Consider the following 18,743-nt stretch of genomic DNA (forward strand, 5'->3'; position numbering starts at 1 on the left):
CCGTCCCTTTGTCCTTTGTCACCTGTGTCGGGTCCTTGGGTCCCTGGGCTCCAGTGTGTGAGGTGGATGTGCCCTTGAATCTGGGCACCTGGACGTGGTGTCACTGATGTCAGTAGGGTGGTCAACTCTCATGGAAGGGTTTTGGGGCTGTATACTTGAATGTGTGGCAGCCTCCCTGGGTACCTGTGGCATTCTTTCGTTTGAATTTAATAAACTATGGCCCCAGCCGTGCTAGGAGAGCACGGCTATTTGATGGCATCGCTCCGGGCCTTGTGCTGCTCGTCACCCGCTGCTGATGAGGTGACAGCTGCTCGTACACAGCCCTGAGTCAGCGGGCAGCGTGAGCTGCAGGCCCGTAGGTGCTCTGCGGAGCAGGGCTGGCCCCCGGGTCCTGGCGGGGACGAGGTGTGTCTCCTGCCCATTCCTTCTGGAAGGCAGGTCGCAGGCACAGCTGGCGCTGCCTCCTTACAGTTTGCATGAGGCCCGAGAGGAGACTTACAAGGCTTGGAATGTTTTGACCTTAGAGAAGATGTCTGAAAGTACGGATTTTCAGTATTAAAACACTAAAGAGAGGGTATATGGGTATAGAAGGTTGTTTTCTACTTCAGGGTTATTTCCAAGCAGTCAGTTATTTCATTTTACTTTTAGGACAATAGGGTGACGTTCAGCCAGCTCCTTTTAGCTTAGAAACTGCCAGCGGAGAGTTAGATTAGCTGTGTAAGTGCGCCATCTAAAAACAGCTGGTCCACGCCGTGGCAGAGAGATTGGTCACCCGTGGAGCTTTACAAATGTCCAGCTGGCCACCTCAGACCTGGGACCCTTGTGCAGTAGGTGGCACCTTGCTAGGCAGAGGGCTGGCGTGATGGTGCCGTGTGTTGAGGCGGACGCGGCTGGCAGTGTCTGCTGAAGGCTCCCGCTTGGCGGCGGGGGTGGTTGCCTGGGTGGGAGGTCGCTGCTTACTTTTCTTCGACCCCTCCCTGGGAGGCTTAGTTAATCTGGTAGCCTCAGGATAGGAGGGTAGGGTTTTAATTTCTCTATATGATGTTCCAATAGCCCAGGGGTGGTGGTAAGAGAACCAGACCACAGTCACATCTGTCTCTGTCCTTCTTGTGGCATCCACTCAGTGTCCAGGCATTGGCCTTGTTCCCAGACCAAACGCTTGGTCATGTTTACCTTGGGCTGGGTGACAGGTGGGTGAGGGAGGGAGAAGAGAGTTTTTCCTCCAAAGCTTTAGACTCTGTGTTGTTTGTGTCCATAAAGTTTGGAGAAGCTAAAGCACTGCAGATGCTAATTATGTTTTAAAGGGTTGGATGGTCTCTCTGTTTTCCTTCAGTTACAAAGAAACATGCAGGAAGATTATGCTTTAGTGAAACGTTAAGGAAATATTCCTTAGAGAAATGGTTTAAGCACTTTAAAAAAATTGCAAAGTATGTGTGTTCTTGAAAAAGAATGAGAGAAACAGTTCTTCACACAAAACAGTTTTGCAGCTACTGTGTGTGAGGCAGTGTGCTCTACTCTGGTGGATGTGAACGGGAGGCTGCCGTGGGGTCAGGGCCTGGGAAGGAGCCCCGGAACTCCAAGGCGTGCGGTCAGGATGCTGCCCGTGGCTCGTACTCTGATGCCCACTGAGAAGCAGCTTGTGGCCTCCAGTGCAGCCAAGGTAGGTCCTGTTCTGAGGACAGAATCGGGAGGCTCTTGGAGAAGTAGGAGGCGCTGTGTGATGGAGCGGGGGTGTGGGGGGTGGGGGCAGGGGCCAGAGGCTGGCCAGCACTCACGGGTGTGGCTCTCAAGCCTGTTAAAAGCCTGACCAAGTGCACTGACTCATACTCAGCGACAGCGAGTAAATTAGCTGCGCCGTCAGGACTAAACCTAGAGACATTTCCATAGTCACAGTTTTCACAGTTCTCGATACCGAAAGTTCTTCATAAATCTGTTGTTAGGAGCAGCCCTGAACATGGAGTGGACGCTCCTCCTCTCTGGGGAGTCTTCCTGTGGCCTCTTGGGTGGGAGATGAGGAAGCTTTTGTGTGCTTTTCAGCTTCACTTGCTCTCCAGGCCTCTTTGAAGGTGCTGACTTCTTGATTTCGTTAAGGAGCGTGGACTGTATCCACAGGATACAAACCTGCTGTGTAATCCGCAGACATCTTAACCGGCAAAGTCGTTCTGACTGCCGTCATCAGCCAAAGTTGGTGCTCAGCCATCTTTGTTCTCTCGGATTTAACCTTTGACAACAAATATGCTTCATGCTCTTTTTTACTCGTTCTGTGAACACCTGGGTATGGTGAAGATGGTTGGCTTGGGTCTGAGTCTTCCGCACTGGCCTCCTCATGTGCGTGTGGGAGGCGGCAGGTCCCTGTTGACCCTTCCGGTGGAGGTCCAGCTGTTGTTCCTGCTTTGACCTGACTGAAGAGCCCTGAGCAGCACTGTGGCCCCAGCTGGCTCTCCCTGCTCAGGAGCCAGCTGGTCCCTGAGGCCTGCTGCTGTGAAGCTGTGTCAGTTTGTCCACGAGTCTCACGTGGAGAGAAGTTGGGTAGTACTCAGTTGAGTGGTGGTGATGGGGGGTTCGAGTTGTTATCTGTTGGATCACGGTGCAGGTGGAGCAGGCCTGGCAGAAGAGACTTTGGGGACCCCACCATTTCCGTTTTCCCCCTGGAGGCCCTCGCACCTCCTCTTGAAGGTTCAGTTGCCGTCTCTCGTCCTTGCCTCATATTAAGTGTCATCCTCGGAGCACTGGGGAATTGTTTCATTGGACAGGACCTGCACTCGCTTTTCCCTGTGCCAGATAACTAGGACTCTGGAAATGATTTCTGTATTCAAAGTTGGCCACACCACTTTGCCAAAGGGCAGCCAGCATGTGATGGCAGTCTTCAAGGTGTACAGATTTGTCACGTCATCTCTTTGGTGGTGACCATAGTTGACTTTCATGGGCTGAGGCGTGGTGTGGGAGGCGGATGTGCTTGCTGAGCCTGCATAGTGGGCGCAGACCCTGGATTGGGAGGAAGTCAACTGCCAGGACTTACAGGTTGGCTAGAACGTAAGCCAGTGTCCTCAGTTGTGAGGCACTGAAGATGTTAGCGCCCCTCTGAAGAGGAATGCCCTCAGCTTCTCTGGAGGTGGGTGTCCAGGTGTCTCAGGCCAGCAGGACGTGGGGTCGGCTTCCTTCCCCTTAGTGAGCCTTTACACTCTCTTGTTTCTCCCATAGCCTTTTGAACACATGAGCCTTGAATGTTTAGACCCTAGGTAGGATGTAGTAGTGTGTGCACATTTGCACCCTCGTGATTCCTTCCAACCGTGTCGACAGGTAATTTGAGGACAGTGAAGGCAGCTCTGCCCTCCCTGCCTTTCCTGTGGAAGTGGCAGCTGACGTTGTGGACACAGATGCCTTCTGCTGTCAGTGTCACGCTGTCCCACGCGTTCTCACCATTTAGAAGTTGAAATCCTCAGATCTTCCAGTTGCTTTGTGAGAAATGCTTCCTGGTAGAGCCCACAGTCCCTAGTTTGAAAGCCGTGGAGCTAGAGGTGTTTCAAAATTCAGAATTTTTGAGATTTCAGAAAGATAACGTGGTTGTGTTCTGTATATTCCTTAACACCACCAGCGGGGTCTGGGTAGCATCTGTGACTGAAGACAACAAGATTTCTGCTACGCAGTGTGTGACCACATGCACACGAGGTAGAAGAGACTATATAGTGATTATGTCAGGTCGGGTCTTTCTGCCAAAGAAGATTCCAGAATCCTTTTTTCAGGGCTTTTAGATTTTGCCTTTATGGGTAAGGGCTTCTGAGCCTTTATCATATGTAGAAATAAACAATAAAAAGAAACTGAATGTATGCGAGTATCTTAAATATTTTTTTTTTATGATTGGAGAACTCAAGTTTATCCAAACTCTTAGTTTAACATTCGGTTTTTGTTGAGGGGAGGGGAGATGATGGGAAGACGCATCCACTCTTTTTCAGTCCTCTTCCCTTGTTCACTGGGATGAGCAGAATTGTAAGACTCACCCTCAGTGGGGCATCTGTAGAGTTTGGGCTCCTCCAAGACAGACTTGGTGGCAGCGTTGACAGTCGAGTGTGGGAAGGGGCTGTGTGTGGGGCCTGTGTGTGCCCATGTGTGAGGGGCTGGGCTTGGAGAAGGAGGCCCCAGGCTTACAGACAGGTGTGGGATGGCTATGTGTCATCTATGTGTCAACCTAACACTTGGAGACTGACATAGCCACAGGTATCGAACTGCCAACCATAGATGTTACACCTTAACAAGAAGGCTACACGTGGGCATGAGTAAAGAGGCGAGAAGAGACCTTCAATAGGGGAGGTGCAGTTTAAGGGGGTGGGCCTCTCAGTCACTGAGGGCAGGGGTCCCGGCCACAGTCCTGCCAGACTTCAGTGTGCCTGTCTGTTGCACACACAGTGGATCCAGAGTGACATTTGTGACTCGAACATGATACTGCATGTAGTTACGTTTATGTGTAGTTGTGTCTTGACGTGTACATAGCAGTGTTAATGTAAGCACTTTCTCAACTGTCCATTTGGCCTTCAGAGATATCTTAAATGATCTTTTCATTGTAAAGAATAAGGCTTGTTCTGATTTTTGTTTGTTTTATTTTTAATAATCTGAGAGCAGATTATGGAGTACCACAGGTCACTCTGATGGCAGCCTGAGCCGAGGACCCCTGCCTAGGACCTACTAGCCATGTTCAATTGAAAACAAGAGAGGAGCGTAGCGCCCAGGTCTTATAAAAAGCTGAGCTCCCAAAGGTCGTGCTTTTCCACCATAACCCGAAAATGCAGAAAGCAGCGTGGGTTTGTGGGTGACCAGATGTGACAGCTAGGCCCTCCCTTCCCAAGATCACCCAAGACGCCAGCTGGCCTTGCTGGGCGCTGTGTGCTCAGGCTCACGCTTTCTCTGTGTAGGACGTGCTCTAGTCCTGTGGCTCGCACACTCACCCTGATGGCATTGTGAACTCGAAAAATGTGGCTAAATGATAAAACTTGGACATGGAGCAAAGCTCCCGCTAATGCTTAGCATCTTCTTGTGAGAAATGAGCTCTGATTCTGGGGTGCTGGCTTGCTTGTGCTTTATGGAAATAGGTCTGTGGGTTCAGTTCGATGTGGCTGCCTTTGACTGAGCGCCAGTGTGAGCAAACCCCAAGGATACAGAATAAGCAGTGCCTGCTCAGAAATGGTGCACAGTCTGGGGACAAGGCCAGGCCGCCCGAAACCTCTGGACCCTACAGGCCCTACAGGGTGTTGGATGGACAGATGAGACGCGGTTGGGATCCTTTCGGGGATGGGGACACGTCACACCAGACTAAACCTCAGAGGACGAGTAGGAGAGGGTTCAGTCCTACCGTGTTGTGTTGGTGGGTGACCTTAGTTCCCTGCTAAGGATCGTGACCTGACCTTGTCCCCAGTGGCAGCTCCTTGCAGGGTCAAGTGGGGCTGAGCAGTGTCTGAGGCAGACTGTGCCAGCCACCCTGTGGGGGGGGGCTGCCGCGGTCAGCACTGCTGGCGGGATACTCCCAGGGCACGGAGGCTGTGTGCTCAGAAAGGCTCCTGCGCTGGTGAGGAGAGGCTTGTTATGTTCTGTCTCAGCATGTTGGCATATTTCAGTTGCTTTTTAAAGAAAGATGTGGGATTATCCCTTAAGATAGGAAAGATAGTTATTTAGGTTATTTTATTGTACAGTCCACAAAAAGTGACATTTTAAAATTCTTTTTTTTAAAGCACTTTCCTGACTGATGTCTTTATTAAGTTTATGTAGACGTGGAATTGTGTGAAGTCTGTATTTTTGGCATTGTGCTGGGATTTGTCGTGTCCCACAATGGAAGGTCAGGTAAAATGGTGGAACATGTTGAGTCTGAGGTTACTTGAAGGTCACTTAGAACCAGTTAGTTTAGAACCATGTCTGTACCAGATAGATGCCAGGTGTTTATTATCAACAGTCTGACCGAGAGTGCCGGTGAAAAGTGCACCTGCTCAGGAAACTCACGCAGTCGCACAGTGGATTTACTGTGCCAGGCGCTTGCTTTGACGTACGGGACCTTCCTTAAACCTCCCAGTCACCCAGGGAGCCGAGGGGAGGAAAGAGGTGCCCAATGCAAACCCGGGCGGGCGCTGTTGAGGTGCAGGTGACAAGGAATCGCCGGCCTCGAAGGTGGTCAGCCATCGGGGCTCAATACATGTATTCTCTGTCATGGCTACACTTCCCCTGTGCCGGCCTCTGCCCGAGGGTCGGGTGGGAGACCCTTCCGTCTGCCTTGTCACCTCTGCTGGTGCTGGATTGTTGTTTTTAATGTTTGATCTTTTGTGATTTGTCCTCCGCTCTGATCCATATTCCATGTAGGAGTGATTTTTAAATGGAGTAAATATGTTTACTATTAAGAAGAAGCCCTTGACCACCCTTTCCCACTCTTCCATCCCACCTCAGCGTCAGACCCTTTGGACTGGCCCTGGCTGTGGACCAGAGACGGCGCCTCCAGCAGTCCTGCCCCTGCAGCTCAGCTGGCCTGGTGGCCAAGCAGGGCCTCAATAGTGGAAAAGTAGAACACGGCATTTTGAAATGCTTTATTGCCTTCTTTAGTGATCAGCAAGATCATGCATATTCATTATGGGACATCTGGGATGGTGACAGAGAGAGACCAGCGGTGACCTGAAATCTCGCTCCCTGAGATTCAGCCCTCTTGATGCTCTGGCATGTGGGGCAGTGAGTGTGGGCGAGCTCATGTCTCTTAGCATGATGCTCGGGGTGCTGGCTGTGCAGGCCAAGGCCTGGGCTGAGCTGGGGCTGTTGCTCTGGGCCTCAGTTTCCCTGCTCTGCCATGGGATGGATAAATTGTCCCTACCTCCCAAAGTTAGTCAGAGAAGGGCCTGGTGCAGTGTGAGTATGATCATCATCAGATTTTAGTATGTGAGTCATTGACAGACGACAGTGTTTTGTTGAGGTTGTGAGTGTCTTCATGTCATTATATTATTTTGGATGGCAGCATGAATTGCATTGAATAGCTCTGTCGTGGTTTAAACATCCACCCCCTTTAGCAGGGGTTTATTTCTGCTGTTAGAAACCGTGGTCACAGCAGTGCAGGCTATCTGGACAACTTAGGGACATGCCCCGAGGAGGCCAAGGCACACAGCATCAAGTCTGGGGCCAGGGGCTTGCTGTGGCCATCCAACTGCGGAGCTGTTCTTACTGCCTTGTCACTGGCTTCTCCTGATTCCACGGAGAACGGCCTTGTGCACAGACAGTGCCTGCACCATCTCCTCGGGACCAGTGCCCAGCAACGGAGTTGCTAGTTCAGGGTCAGCTTGTAGACTGTCTGCCCACAGCCCTACGGCCAGGACGCACGAGGTCATAGCCTCTCTGCCCGCTGCTTCAATACGTGCATCTGGGGATTGTTGTCCAAAATTAGGTTCTGCCCATATGAGCTTCAGAAATGGTTTGTTCATCCTTCTTTTCAACATTTGTATCTTTTCAGCTTTCCTCATCTTCTGTTCTCCTCTTTTTCCATTGGGATATTCATAGTTTTTGATGTGTATGAGCTCTTTCTATGTAATTGCCATCACATCTTTATCCATCATATCACACTCACCTCTAGTTTATTTGCTTTGAAACTTTCTTTAGTGTATTGATCTACCGAAGTTTAAACACGCATACGGTAATGTCTGTTAGTAACTTCCTTTGGATTTTTTCCATTTCTTAGAAATTTGTTCCCCATCCTAGGAACAGAAGAACATTTGCCTGCTTTTTTCTTTTACCTTTTAAGAGCTTTAATCCTTTGGGCTTCTTTGGTGACTTGTGTTCATTAGCGAGTCCTGAGCATGTGTCACGTGTATCTCTGGGTACACGCTGGTGGAGCATAGCCAGGGAAGGGACACATCGGTGAACCTGTGCTCATTGTGAAGTTGGCGGGGACTGTGTAGCGTGGGCTTGAGTTACTGCTTGGGCTGGAGGTGAGCCCCTAACTTCAGAGAGTGGAACCAGCCCAATTCCAGGCCCATATTCTAAAGCCTCCTGAATATCAACTGGTGCTCCTGGCTCCCTGTTCTTGCCCACTGACCTCACACCGTGTGGTTTTGTGATATAGCTTTACCGTGTGCTGAAATGTACACCAGAACCAGTCCTGCTTTGCTGCCCACTTTATCAGAGTTTGTGGTTTGGCCTGACTTTTCATTACTTTGTTAGCTTCCCAACTATCCCAACTATGCATCCTCCCCTCTCCCCCACCCGCCCTCCATCCTCGTTTATGAAGAATGGGCACCTTGGCTGTTCTGCCGGGAGGTGCTGTGTTCTTGAGTAGTCTGTCTCCTTTAAAGGTTTGTACTTCACAGAGTTTCTAGGTATTTCTTCTTAAAGTTAGGTATTGCACATATAGTTTTTTTATTTTTTAAAGATTGGCTCCTGAGCTAACATCTGTTGCCAATCTCTTTATTTCTTCTTCTTCTTCTCCCCAAAGCCCCCCAGTACATATTTGTATATTCTAGTTGTAGGTCCTTCTTGTTGTGCTATGTGGGACGCCACCTCAGCATGGCCTGATGAGCAGTGCCATGTCCGCACCCAGGATCTGAACCTGTGAAACCCTGGGCTGCTGCAGTGGAGCGCAAAACTTAACCACTCAGCCATGGGGCCAGCCAGCCCCTCACATATAGTTTTCTTGTTATTGCAGGTGGGATGCTTGTATTACGTTTTTCACAGATGCTGCTATAGTGGAGCAAAGGCCCTCAAGACTGTACATTTATTTGATGTCCTGGTGCCTCCCTGAACTCAACTGTACCCTCACCTCCCACATTACAACCACACCACCCCTCCCCCAGCCCAACCCCAGGCAGCCATGGGATTGTTCTCCTATGATACGTCAGTTCAGCAATGTCACACGAATGGAATTATGTAGTATATCTCATTTTTAGGTTGACTGTTTTCAGTCAGCATAATTTCCTTGAGATTCATCCAGGCTGCTGTGTTCCACTGGTTTGTTCCTTTTTGTTGCTGGGGGTCTTCCGTGCTACGGATGAGCCAGTGTGTTTAAAGTTACCCACGGGAGGACAGCCACATGGTTTCCGATTTTTGGCTATTGTAAATAAAGCTGCTGTGAACATTTGTATACAAGCTCTTATGTGAAAATAAGTCTTCATTTCTCTGGCATAAACGTGGAAGGGTTCTATTGCTGGGTCATAGAGTAAGCTCATTATTTGCAATTTATTTTTACTAGAATAAAGAGGCATCAGAGAATTGTGAGAGAGGATATTTTAATGTTTTCAGACAAATTATTTTGAAAGATTCACTTTGAAACATTGCCTACACTTTGTTGAGTAATGGTTCTGTGGGCAGTTTGGATGGTTTCCCTCCAGCAGTGCAGACTTGGGCACGCAGTGTCCTGGACAGCTCGGAGGCAGCCCTGGTGTCCCCCAAATTCCTTATTACCTGTCACATAGATTTAATCTAGAACCTCTGACTGTTTGGGACAGTGAGTGGACTTGTGTTATTTCACTGACTTAATTTCTTGTCAACAGAGGAAGCTGTTGAACCATTCACAGGACAAGCCCAGCTCTGCCTGTGGTTCAGGCCTAGGTTAGGCTCTGTGGGCTAGGGCGTCGGGCAGGTGCTGTGGCAGGAGCAGCCCTGAACACCGACGGAATAGGCTGTGGTCAGATGGAGACTGAGCGGGTAGGCTGTGGTCAGTTGAAAGAGCAGGTGCTTCTTGTCCTTTGCCTCACTCTTGCTTTGTGATCATCTTAAGCATTTCAGAAGGTTCCGCCCTCAGGTAAGACTCTGGGCTCCTGTCCTGAATCATAACTTCCTTCTCTCCTGTGCTCGCATTTCTCTTTGAGAGGAGGGTCTTTACCTGTGGCTAATGTGCATTGAAATCATGGCACTACCCACTCAGCCTGCACTGTCTGCTTCACATGTGGTGGGAACTTGTGTGATCTTCAGGGCACTAGGGAGGGAGTGTCCACACTGGGAAGGGAACGTCCATTCCCGTCCTCTTGACACTTGAGCCTTCACTCTCAGCCACGGCACCGTGGGCAGTGGTGGCTGGGTCTTGTTGTCAGGGAAGAGGCGTGGGAGGGTTTCTTGGACCAGCATGGTCATGTGGCTTTCCTGTGGAAAGGGAGTGGGGTTTGTGGGTGCTCTCACTGTGCAGGGGTGCCTGTGCTTGAGGCATCTGGGGGAGAGTGGAACTAGATGACACCCAGGCCAGGTGCCCACCCCCAGTAGTTCAGGATGATGCTGGGAATGCCACTCCATTACGCATTGTGCACACGAGCCCCTGGCCAGGGTCTCCCAGTGTCCAGCCCCTCACCCCCCAAGGAAGGCTAGCACACAAGTCTGCATTGCCCTCTCTGGGCAGAGTGGTGGACGCTGCAGCTGCCAGACTGGTCACTGCTGCCTGCAGGACAACTAAGGGCCTTTGGGACAGTTTTTCAGAAATGTCCTCTGGGAACTGAAAACCAAAATGTCCATGAAACCAGATACTCTGTCCATCATTTCCCCTTGCCTTCTAGAAACTTCAGCATTGGCTTTTTTCCTGAGCAAGTTGGACTGTATTTTTGAGGAAGATATGATGGCTGTTTGTACTGGTGGCCAAAATGGAAGTTCTGTAGTGATGGCCACACCTGCTTCCAGGAAACTGGTGCTTTCCCAGGCTTAGACTCTGGGCAGGCAGGCTTGTGGGTCTGAGTGTGTCTCCACACACAGCCCTGTCATGTGATGAGTGGCTCAGAGGCATACTGGGAGATGTTATTCTTGTGCATCCCAGGAGACTCAACCAAGTGCATCCTGGGAGATGTCATTCCTAGGGTCTCTTGGAGAGACACCTGATGCATCCTGGGAGACGTGGCCCAGTGCACTCTGGGAAATGTGGCTCAGGGCATCCTGGGAGATGCAGCCCAATGCAGTGAATGCCTTAAGCAATGAGTTTGTTTTTTAAATTAGTGTAATTCATTACTTATTGAAAGACATATCTTCTCTGCTGGCTACGTGATGATTTTTTTTATGGACAGATTATTTCTACTTCTGCAGAGATGCCTGGGTTCCTCCTGTCCCTTGGGTGCATACTCTGCCAGCCCTGCATTGGGGCTGTGGCTTCTGGGGGTTCAGTCATTTCTCCCGCCTTGCAGGCTGGTTTGTCCTTAGGCGGTTGGCGTTAGACAAATGACATACTGTCTAGAGAGAAGGGTATTTAAATTACATTGCTGGACTCCAAGTTGCCAAAAGGAAGCCCTCTGGGGAATCTTATATATTTGACATGCATTTACAGTGTGTAATTGGAACTATGAGAAGGGTTTTTGTTCAGAACTCTTGAAGAGTTTCCTTATTTTAAACCTGTTGAATCTAGAGAGTTGTTAGTCTTTGAATTTTTTTCTTTGATGATGACTTTTTATAAAAGTTGAGGGCAAAGACTGTTTCTACTCCATATACCATCCCTCCCTCCCAAAGTTTGGTGATTGCCCAGGTGCCTGCATGGCCACTGAGGCTGGTATGTCTCTTGTCCTCCGGGTCTCTGGATGTCAGAGCTGGAAGCCCGGGGCATCCTTTTACACAGAAGAGATTGGAGAAGGCCTAAGACGTCAGGTGGCAACCATAGGCCCTGTCCAGGAGCAGCAGAAGCAGGCCCAACCCCATCCTTTTGTCCCCAGGTCACAGCTCTTACTGCCACCTTGGCGTGAGTCACAGCCAACAGGCTTGTTTTCCAATTTTCTTGTTAAAGAAATCCATTATCTTGCTTTCTCTCCTTCTGGGCTGCTTTGCTTTCTGCAGATCAGATCCTCTCCAGTGGCCTGTGAGGAGAGCGTCCCCTATTGCTCTGGCGGTGACTGCCTGGTCCTCTCCTGGACCCCGGCCAGCAGCAGGCCTTTGGAGGGCACTGGCAGCCACTTCTCCTGCACTTGAGTGTCTTTCACTTATGTTCGTTGCGGGTGCTGTGGAGGGGTCATCAGAGGTTTCTGAGCAGGATAACGACAGGATGAAGCCTTTGAGGACTCTCTCTGTGGAGGACTGGGGTGGAAGGTGGCCACGGGGCTCTGCCAGGCTGCTGTGGCCGTGAAGCTGTGTGGGTAGGTAGGATAGCAATGAGGCCAGAGAGGCCCAGGTGGGCTGGCGTCTCGACTGCTCTGACCTTGCGTACACTCTCACAGCCCACTCACAAACCAATCTCTTTTAGCTTCTTGAAATGGAGAAGTGCATCAGGTGGACTTGTGTTTTGACCTATGAGGCTGTTGATTTTCCCAACAATATAGATGCCAGTCAAACTGTGAGAAGGTCTGTGTACTGTTGAGGCAGATGTCTGTTAGTGGAATAAACACAAATCAGCAATTTGTGTCCTTTTCCTCATGACTAATCAACTTCACGAGCCACAAAAATGACACTTCAGAAAACTGTCTCAGGCTGGCCCAGTGGCGCAGCGGTTAAGTTCTCATGTTCCACTTCTCGGCGGCCTGGGGTTTGCCAGTTCAGATCCCGGGTGCAGACATGGCACCGCTTGGCAAAAAGCCATGCTGTGGTAGGTGTCCCATGTGTAAAGTAGAAGAAGATGGGCACGGATGTTAGCTCAGGGCCAGTCTTCCTCAGCAAAAAGAGGAGGATTGGCAGTAGTTAGCTCAGGGCTAATTTTCCTCAAAAAAAAAAAAAAAAAAGGAAAAAAGAAAACCATCTCATTTGACTTGGGAACAGACAACTGGGCTCTCTGACCTGGGGTCAGGCTCTGAGGGTGTGATGGGAGCAGCTCCCACAGCGGCTCAGTGACCTTGGGGCCTGAGCGGGTTGGGGCTGGGGGCTGTGTCCGTATGGAGGTGGGCTTCTCCCAGGTGGCACCGAGCACTGCTAAGTGTAGTCATTGGGTATGATGTCTACCTGAAGTAGACATCGAGTGCTGACCGCTGTCCTTCGTAGTTGTCTGTTTTGAAATTGATTTTGTCTAGTGGACCGATAAATTGGGACTCAGCAGTTAGCATCCACATTTCCCTCAGGCTATAGAATTGCTGAGTGGTCTCCCCCGGAACTGGCTGGGTGGCTGTGTTCAGGCGACGTTTCTAGGGAATCTGGCAGTGATACTGCATTTCCATGGTGCCTTCCTCCTAAGGTGCCACAGCCTATTAGTTTTCACATCCATTGGGCCATGAATAGGCTCCCCATTAGCGCAGAAAGTGAATATGAATAACACTGGAAAACTAGGAGTAGTTCCAGATAAACAAGAATGTTTCTAGGTAAAACAACGGAAGATTGATTTTAAGTATTACAGATTTGGTTTAGTTCAAGTTGAGATAATGATTTAAAAATCACTAATGAGATTTAACTACTTTAGCTACGGCAGCTATGGTGGTTCCCTCTTGTTTGCTCCGTGAGTCTTGAGTGTACGTGATGTTTTTCGAAGGTAAACGCTAGACATTTGCAAGGAGTGACAGCTATTCTTTCAGAAAACTGAGCTTAGTTTCTGGTGTGCTGATTGAAGGAGGCAGACCTCTGTGGCTCCTGCTCAGCGAAGGTTGCCTGGCACTCCTAGGGCGTGACGCCAGGTGCAGAAGGCTCCGGGGTGCTTTGCTGCTGGGAGGGGTGGCTCGCACCCGGTTGCCCAAGAGAGATGTGAGGCCAGTGGAGAACTGGCGTAGGGGTGCTGGGGACTGGTAAGAGGCAGACGTGGGAGCCAGCTTGTGTGGCCTGTTCTGCTCTGGAGTGAGTTGTTGGATAGACCAGAGGCTGAGAGTGGGTGGTGGCGGGGGTGGTCCAGTAGTGATGGAGGGGCTGGGTGGGGAGAAGCTGGGGTGGGGAATGGTGGTATCCTAGGCAGAGGCATGCCTGCTGTGGGTGGGACAGACCTTGACTAGACGCGGGGAAGCAAGGAGGGGCGGCCCTGGGATGACCGCCATGCCCTGAACTGTGCCCAGAGGATAGTGTGGCCTTTGGCTGAGGTGGTTCATGTGGAGGAGACAGCCTCAGTTTCAGAGGGTGTGAAATTTGAGGGGCCTTTGGCACATCCCTGGTGGGGTGTCCTGCTGCTGTGGGTTAAAGAAATGAGAACTTGGCAAGAGAGTGGGGTCCATGTTTGGGGTCCTCAGCATGCATAGACGAGGAGTGTGTCCAGCTCCAGGCTTGGGTGACCTCGGCGTCCACAGTGGGCACCCAGGAGTATCCTGTCGCTCTGTCAAACCTTTGCGTGCACGTGCCCTCCAGACTCAGGAAATCCTGTGAGGAAACGTGTTTCTTGAGTTCCTCACTCCTGGTTGAGATGCATATAATTAACAACATGATGTCTTTGAGCTTTTTATTTTGGAGTACATTTATTTTATGTAATTTTAAGTAAATATATGGGAACATTTTATAATTTTATTGAAAATAATCACTGTATGTATATAAAGTAAATTCTATAGAACCAAATCCATTTTTTTCTTGCTATTTATATAGAATCAAAAATCCTGGGGCCGGCCCAGTGGCGCAGCGGTTAAGTTCGCACGTTCAGCTTCTGCGGCCTGGGGTTTGCCAGTTTGGATCCCGGATGCGGTCATGGCACCACTTGACAAGCCATGCTGTGGTAGGCATCCCACATATAAAGTGGAGGAATATGGGCACAGATATTAGCTCAGGGCCAGTCTTCCTCAGCAAAAAGAGGAGGATTGGCAGCAGATGTTAGCTCAGGGCTAATTTTCCTCAAGAAAAAAAAAACCCAAAAACCTTAGATGCAAAAAGGCAGAGGAGAAATTTGTGTATAATATTCGTAGTCTCTCTGTTGTTTCTTTTGATTTTTCACCTGAGACTGTATGTAGGGAATTTTCCTGGAAGGTAGTTTCTGTGGTGCTGGCTGCATGTGCAGATGGTTGGTGCTTCGTTTGTCTTAAATCTATACCTGGAGCATCTTTTCTCAGACTGTTTGCAGACCACAGTGGTAGTATTGTTAGGTTGAAGTGTGAGTGTGAAGTGTGAGGATCAGGGGTGCTGGAGGAACGAGTGTGCTCACAGTGTGCACCAGGATCTTGGGTCAGACCTGGTGTGTCTGTGCTGGGCAGGGGGGCCCAGCCCGGCCAGGAAGGACTGGTCTCCTCTGGTGCTGCCTTCAGGTCACATGGTGCGTTCCGTGATTCCGTTTCTCTCCCCACTGGCTGTTGCTGCATTGTCGTCTTTGCTCAGTGGTTGGTCTCTGTCGTTGTCTTGTGCTGACTGACCTCACACTCTCACACGTGGGTCTGAGAATCCAATGACGATTGGTGCAGGAAACACCTGCCCCAGTGTGGGAGCTGCTGCATCCCAGTTTTACCCTGGAAACCTCTGCCAGGTCAGCGACGTGTGGCCCGAGGCGCAAGGCTGCCCAAATCGGGAGGCTCTGGCTGAGTACACGGATCGAAGGGCGTGACCTTATGCGGTTGCCCATCCAGAAAGGCTGCGGGCGTGCTCTCCACCCTTCCGCTGTCTCACGTGGCATCATGGGCCCATATGTTGGTCCTCCGAAGCGGTTCTGCCTCGGGGCCACAGCCCCTGGGAGCAGGGACACGTGGTCACTTGGTCTCTGAGGACAGGTGCTCGTTTTCACTTTTAGTGCTCTTTGTACACCCGAGTGGGCTGTTCAGCGTTCTTCATGGCAGCATCGTTGTCTGCTTTGGATCAGTAAGTTGAGACTTTTGGCTTGGTTTTTCAGAAAATTCTGTTTAGTGTTACTTTTAAAAAATTTGTATTCTATTTTTGGGTTGCAAATTAAAAGTTGTTCTTAAGCTTTTTTCTATTACATTTTCCTGTTATAGTCATTTTAAGAGGCTTTTTAAAAAATGTGTATTTCATTTATGAAGTTAAATTCCCTTATACGTTTTAAACTCTACGCATGAATATATTTTATTCTTTTTAAGTAATTTATATGTCTCTAATAAGCAAACCCTTCCCAAGTACTTGAAATACACAAATCTAATAAATTTAAGAGATAAATAGGGTAAAATTTTAGCTCCTTTAAACATTCCAATACTCTCACCAGGTGTCTTAAAATTCTCTAGTACCTTTATATCAACAATCACGTGTGCAATATTAAATTATTCAGTTAGACATTTTCAAATGGCCCAGAAAGATAATCCGTTATGTACTTCAGATTACTCTAAATATTACAGATATTTAAATAATGAAACATACCTAGATTATTCCTAAAGTTAACCCAGAAGTAACCCTGGGCTTGATTTACTTTATTGTCCTCGTTCTCAGTTCAGAGGCCCCGCGCTTACAGACGCCCTCTGTGCAGAGCGAGCCGTCTCCTCTCCCCACGAGATTGCTCCTCAGATGGGAGCTGCTTCTGGACAGAGTTAGGAGCTGATCTGTCTCTAAGGGTCCGTGAAACGAGCCTGCAGGGCTGGTGTCCCCTGGGCTCAGATGTACTTTCCTCTCTGAAGGTGTCCCTGCTGACAAGGCCCGTCCTCCTGCCCCGCTGAGCTGTGGTGCTCTCCTTGCTCTCTGCCAGCCGCCTGCGTTCCGCGAACCTCCTCAGGCTCGTGGGTACCCTTCAGTGGGCACTTTCTTGCCTCTCTGTAGGAACTTGTACTTTTTTGTGTAATTTGGGGGCAGCTCTTAAGAAACTTTTTCACTTGATTTGAGTTGGTGGACTTCTGTCCTTCCAAATGTTTTCTTTCTGACAGGGTCATAACTTAGAGAACGTCTTTGGATTGGAGTACGGATCGTCGTACCCGCCTCTGTTTGGTGTGAGGTGCAGACAGAGCCGTGTTGTGACAACAGATGCTGCTACTTAAACCTCTCGTGCTGCCTCCACAGTCCTGTCCTCACAGTCTTTGTCTCCTGTGCCCAGTTGTCGCTGTGATCCTGAAGGCGCTGATCTACGAGGAGAAGCGGGGTGCCTGCAGTGTGGGCGCCAATGTCAGGGATGCTGCCTGCTACGTGTGCTGGGCCTTTGCACGTGCCTACGAGCCGCAGGAGCTGAAGCCCTTCGTGGCCGAGATTTCGAGGTAAAGCTTGTTAGGGTTGTGGGAGGATTGATCCATCTCTCTTGTTGTCCCTGGATTGCCTCCTCCTGGTGGCAGTGTGTGTGAGAGACAGCCGGCATGGGGCCTTTCCCATAAGTTATGTGCCAGGAATAGTACTGGTGAGCTAATTATATGATTTTAAAGGATGGTCTATGAAAAAGAAGCAGCTTGGGATTATAATCCTTTTTTTGTGGGTAAGCAGTTCAAACCAAGTGTTTAGGAGGAATGTTCTGGAGGCTTTGGCTGGCCTGTGGTTAGCAGATCCTTAGATAAAGGTAATCTGCATCTTGAAGGTTGAGGAAGAAACACAGGTGGGCGACACGTGAATCCATCAGGTGAGTCTGTCTGTTCTACTGAGAGAGAAATTCTGGAAATTCAGCTGTTACCATCTTTACCTTGGAAGGAGTTCCTTGGGAATGCTCTGGAACGCTGGGAAAGGAAGCCTTCACGCTCTTGTTGAGGGGCTAGGTGTTGTACAGCCTAAGCCTACTAATTGTTATGGACACAGATGTCCACTTGTGACAACATTCACTAGCACGCTTATCGTCAGGACCCTTGAAATGAAAGTCGGTGCTCTTCAGAACAGCTCTGTGAGGTAGGAAAAAGTGTATTTTCTCTGGTTCCTGTGAAAGAATGGAAACCAGCAGGCTCTGGGCCCCCCCAGAACCCTGTGCAGACTGCGGCAGGCACGGTGCCACCCCAGAAGCCCGTGTAGACTACCGCAGGCCCGGGGCTCCCCAGAACCCCGTGTAGACTGCGGCAGGCCCAGGGCCCCCCCCAGAACCCCGTACAGACTGTGGCAGGCCCAGGGCCCCCCCCAGAACCCCGTGCAGACTGTGGCAGGCCTGGGGCACCCCCAGAACCCCATGCAGACTGCGGCAGGCCTGGGCTCCTGAGCTTGTGTTGGGGCTCTTGGCCCCCTGGTTTCAATGTGTGCGCCTCGCTGAGCCCCCAAGGGCATCTCGGCTCCTGTGATGTCATGCTTCATTTTCAGGATCTGATGTTTCTTTGCTTGTGAAAAATGCAAAACAGATGTGTCCCCAGTGTAGTGAATTTTTACGTTAGCTTTTGTACTCTGATCCATTATGTTTGGATTGAAATAAGTTCCTTTGACTTGAAGGAGGTCAGGTCTAATTTCCTGTTTATTAAGTAGCCAGAGGAAGGGTGCTGAGCACAGAGTAGCCACTGCATTAATCATGGTGCGTTACACTTACCTGACGACCTTTACTGGGAAATGGGTTTCAAAATTAAGCTCAGGCTTTGGGAGCTCTGTCCCACAGCCTTTGGGAGATGTCACGCTGAGATCCATGCTGACGCCTGAAGAGAGTGTGTGTGAGACCCGCAGGTCTCAAACCAGTTGCACAGCCCTACTCTCTGCCCCGGAAGCCTTCACTTCCTCCAGCTGGGGTATACCAGATCCTCCACCCAGGCGTTCCTGAGTGCCAGCAGCAGCTGCAGGTTCTGCCTGGCAAGCAGCACACTGTGAGGGAGCAGCCGAGGGTCTCCGGCCCCTGCAGCTCCTCCAGCATGGGTTCACTGGGCCTGGAGCGTCATTTTATTCTCCCTGGTGTTTCATCTCACCAGAGATTTCTAGGGTCGGGAGAGGGACCTCAGGCCTGTTTACTGACCAGGAAGTGTGGCCAAGGCCTGTATCTCTCAATCTTGACTTACATCAAAGCTAAGCCCACAGAGGAGCCTGAGGATTCTGAGCCCTGTTCCAGGAGATAACGTACTTCCAAGGAAGTCGTAAAGATGACTGACTCTTCCTACTCTTGTCCACCCTTGGGAGGGGAAGGGCGGAGCGAGGGACAG

General features: G+C 50.1%; 1 protein-coding gene across 5 annotated transcripts in view; it reads left to right on the top strand.

Moving 5' to 3' along the window:
• The window catches only part of TBCD (tubulin folding cofactor D), a 194,283-nt gene that overhangs the window by 91,200 nt on the left and 84,340 nt on the right, over nucleotides 1-18,743 (top strand). For all 5 annotated transcript variants that reach the window (XM_070483903.1, XM_014865030.3, XM_070483902.1 and 2 more), the window contains exon 14: nucleotides 16,757-16,913. In XM_070483903.1, the coding sequence (XP_070340004.1) occupies nucleotides 16,757-16,913 (157 nt within the window). The remainder of the gene's footprint in view (nucleotides 1-16,756; nucleotides 16,914-18,743) is intronic.

This window comes from Equus asinus, chromosome 13, assembly GCF_041296235.1.
Source record: "Equus asinus isolate D_3611 breed Donkey chromosome 13, EquAss-T2T_v2, whole genome shotgun sequence".
In the NCBI taxonomy this organism is placed as follows: Eukaryota; Metazoa; Chordata; class Mammalia; order Perissodactyla; family Equidae; genus Equus; species Equus asinus.